Source organism: Mchenga conophoros, linkage group LG11, assembly GCF_057382185.1.
Source record: "Mchenga conophoros isolate Kocher_MC1m ecotype Shallow Benthic linkage group LG11, M_conophoros_male_GT1.1, whole genome shotgun sequence".
Classification (NCBI taxonomy): domain Eukaryota; kingdom Metazoa; phylum Chordata; class Actinopteri; order Cichliformes; family Cichlidae; genus Mchenga; species Mchenga conophoros.
The window spans coordinates 14,064,272-14,067,881 of NC_140536.1; the positions used below are offsets into that span (position 1 = coordinate 14,064,272).

At 47.3% G+C, this 3,610-nt stretch overlaps 1 protein-coding gene across 1 annotated transcript; it reads left to right on the forward strand.

The window, feature by feature from the left end:
- The first annotated feature begins 500 nt into the window (after positions 1–500).
- Positions 501–2,912, forward strand: LOC146563763 (uncharacterized). Its single transcript, XM_085291110.1, has one exon. The coding sequence runs from the start codon at positions 501–503 to the stop codon at positions 2,817–2,819; it is 2,319 nt and encodes a 772-aa protein (XP_085147236.1). The 3' UTR covers positions 2,820–2,912.
- Positions 2,913–3,610: the final 698 nt, after the last annotated feature.

Here is a 3,610-nt window from a genome sequence, read left to right on the forward strand (position 1 = left end):
TTTTCTTCTACGCGGGGGCTATTTTTCCCCACACCGAGTCTCCTGTGATGAATTTCTATTTTGAAGCTATAAATGAGCCACAAAGGTTGACGATCCAGATGCTCAACTGGCCAAATGTGTTTCTTCTACATTCAGCACAAATGCTTTCCATTGTGCTAAAATCATTTTGGAAAGAATTTATTCAGTTGCTTAATTAGCCTTTAACATGATAAACTTGCATTAGGTAATGCAGTGTGCGATGGAAGCACTGGAATGGGCCTCTGTTCCCTATTCCATTAAAAATCAATAATGAGTGATGATTGGATTAATTGCCATTTATAATGTTTCAGACAAATTAATTACTTTTTCCAAATGTGCATTTCTTTCAAAATTACTGAAAAGACATTTCTAATTTGCATGAAACATTTGAGTTGGAGTGTAAATGCTGATGCTGCTACAGCCTGTCTGCTAGATGTGTAAATAGGCAACTGTTTGCTTACACATTTGGAAAAAGTGAAAATATGTCAGTGCTGTTTATCTTAAAGGTGATATGGCGGAGAGGGAGAGTTGCTGATCAGTGGAGGTGCGCAGAGGGAGTCTGGATTCCCAAAGAGGAGGATTCGAAAAACATAAACCAGTTTCGGAGTATCTCGCTATTGAGCGTGGAGGGGAAGGTGTTTTTTAGCGTTGTCTCCCGGAGATTGACCGAGTTTCTCCTTAGAAACAATTACATTGATCCATCAGTTCAGAAGGGGGGAATCCCAGGAGTTCCTGGTTGCCTAGAGCACACTGGTGTAGTTACACACCTTATAAGAGAAGCACATGAGAACAGAGGCGACCTAGCTGTATTGTGGCTGGACCTAACTAATGCGTATGGGTCGATCCCACACAAACTGGTTGAGCATGCTTTGCACCTCCACCACGTCCCCAGCAAGATCAAGGACCTAATCCTGGACTATTACGCCAATTTCAGGCTTAGGGTCACTTCTAGGGCAGTTACTTCAGACTGGCACCGACTCCAAAAAGGTATAATAACAGGCTGTACCATCTCAGTTACGCTCTTTGCCCTGGCAATGAACATGGTGGTAAAGGCTGCGGAGGTGGAGTGCAGAGGGCCGTTAACAAGGTCAGGTGTTCGTCAGCCCCCTATCAGAGCCTATATGGATGACCTCACCATTACAACATCATCAGTTCCCGGGTGTAGGTGGATCTTGCAAGGTCTTGAGAGACTCATCTCATGGGCAAGGATGAGTTTTAAACCTTCCAAGTCAAGATCGATGGTACTGAAGAAGGGCAAGGTGACGGACAAGTTCCGGTTCTCAATTTCAGGAACCATTATTCCATCCATAACGGAACAACCAGTTAAGAGCTTGGGGAAACTCTTTGACTCCAGCCTGAAAGACTCTACTGCTATCCAGAAGGCAAATGAGGAGCTGGGAGCGTGGCTTATTAAGGTGGATAAGTCCGGCTTGCCTGGAAGATTTAAAGCCTGGATCTACCAGCATTCCATCCTGCCCCGAATCCTGTGGCCCTTGCTTGTCTATACAGTTCCAATAACTACTGTGGAATCCCTTGAAAGAAAGATCAGTGGCTTTCTTCGTAAGTGGCTGGGACTTCCCCGCAGTCTCACCAGCGCTGCCTTGTATGGGACAAGCAACAGCGTGCAGTTACCCTTCAGTGGTCTCAAAGAAGAGTTCAAGGTGGCTCGCACACGAGAAGCCCTACAGTACAGAGATTCTAAAGACTGCAAGGTGGCATCAGCAGGCATTGAGGTAAGGACAGGAAGAAAGTGGAAGGCTGAGAAGGCAGTTGAGGTGGCGGAGTCACGCCTAAGGCAGAAAACACTAATGGGGGTCTTAGCAACAGGGGGAGCAGGCTTGGGGTACATCCCAAAGGCCCAGGTCAGCAGGGCACAGGGAAAGGAGAGACACCAGCTACTCCAGGAAGAGGTCCGAGCAGGTGTGGAGGAGGAGCGAGTAAGCAGAGCTGTAGGCCTTAAGCGGCAGGGAGCATGGACAAGGTGGGAGAGCACCTTGCAGCGCAAGGTCACCTGGGCAAACATCATGCAGGCAGACTTCCACCGGATCCGATTCCTAGTGCAGGCAGTATACGACACTCTGCCAAGCCCAGCAAACCTCCATTTGTGGGGAAAGAGCGAGACACCTGCCTGTCCCCTGTGCTCTGGAAGAGGGACCCTAGAACACCTCCTTAGCAGCTGCCCAAGGGCCCTGGCCGATGGTCGGTATCGTTGGCGGCACGACCAGGTGCTCAGAGTAGTTGCTGAAAAGATTGCCTCAGCAATCAGCATCAGCAAGCATCATCATGCTCCGAGGAAGGCAATCTCTTTTATTAAGGCTGGAGAGAAACCCCAGGGGCGCTCACATTTGACAACTGGCCTTCTCAACACAGCCTCTGATTGGCAGCTACAGGCTGACCTGGGTAAACAACTAAAGTTTCCTCAGAACATTGCAGAAACATCACTCCGGCCAGACTTGATAATTATTTCCGAGGCCTCAAAACAGCTGATCATGCTGGAACTCACAGTGCCCTGGGAAGAGCGGATTGAGGAGGCTAATGAAAGGAAACGAGGAAAGTACCAGGAACTAGTGCAAGAGTGCAGGGGAAGGGGCTGGAAGACTTTCTATGAGCCCATAGAAGTGGGTTGTAGGGGCTTTGCAGGACGATCACTCTGCAAAGTTCTAGGCCGGCTGGGCGTGGCTGGGGCAGCCAAGAAGAGGGCCATCCAGGCTGTGAGTGAAGCGGCAGAGAAAGCCACAAGGTGGCTGTGGATTAAGAGGGCTGATCCGTGGGTAGCTACTGGTACGCAAGTCGGGGCCTGATCACCCCCGGCTGGGTCGCCTGGGCGAGGGTGTATGATGTTGTGAGACCCGAAACACCTGATGACCCTAGGATACATCACTGAAGATGCGTACCAGTGCATCCAGGAGATGTGTCTTTATAGTTATTGTTATTGTTATTGTTATTGCTCAAATGAAAAAAAAAGGTAATTGCTGCACGTTTAAGGGTGTCTTCTTTGAGTTTACAATCAAAATCAATTTAGCAGGCATGGCGAGTACTTTACTGACATATACAATTCAGATACACCTTGACCACCGTTTATTTTCAGAATTGACTTAATTCTTCATGGCATAGATTCAATGAGGTTCTGGAAACATTCCTCAGAGATTTTGATCCATGACATGATCACACAATTCCTGCAGATTTGTCAGCTGCACATTCATGATGATGAATCGTCTGTTCCACCAAACCCCAAAAGCACTCCACTGGGCTGAGATCTGATGACAGAGTAGAGGCCATATTACATAGTACAGTGAACTCATTGTCATGTTCAAAAAGCCAGCTTGAAATACATAATTCAGGTAAAGAAATCACACAAAAATTGATTCTGTTCATCTGGACTCAATGTTTTCAGCAGGACAATCATCCAAGTGACTTGAATCTCAGCTGATGGCAGGCTACCCCAGCCTGAGAAACAGAACATCGCACAACAACTGAAATTGCTATCACTGTCTGACAACAAGCTCTGAGCACAGTTTCATCCAGATTACCATGACCATTGATCAGTAGTCACAAGTACTACAAAACTGAAATGGTCAAATGAACAGAGTCA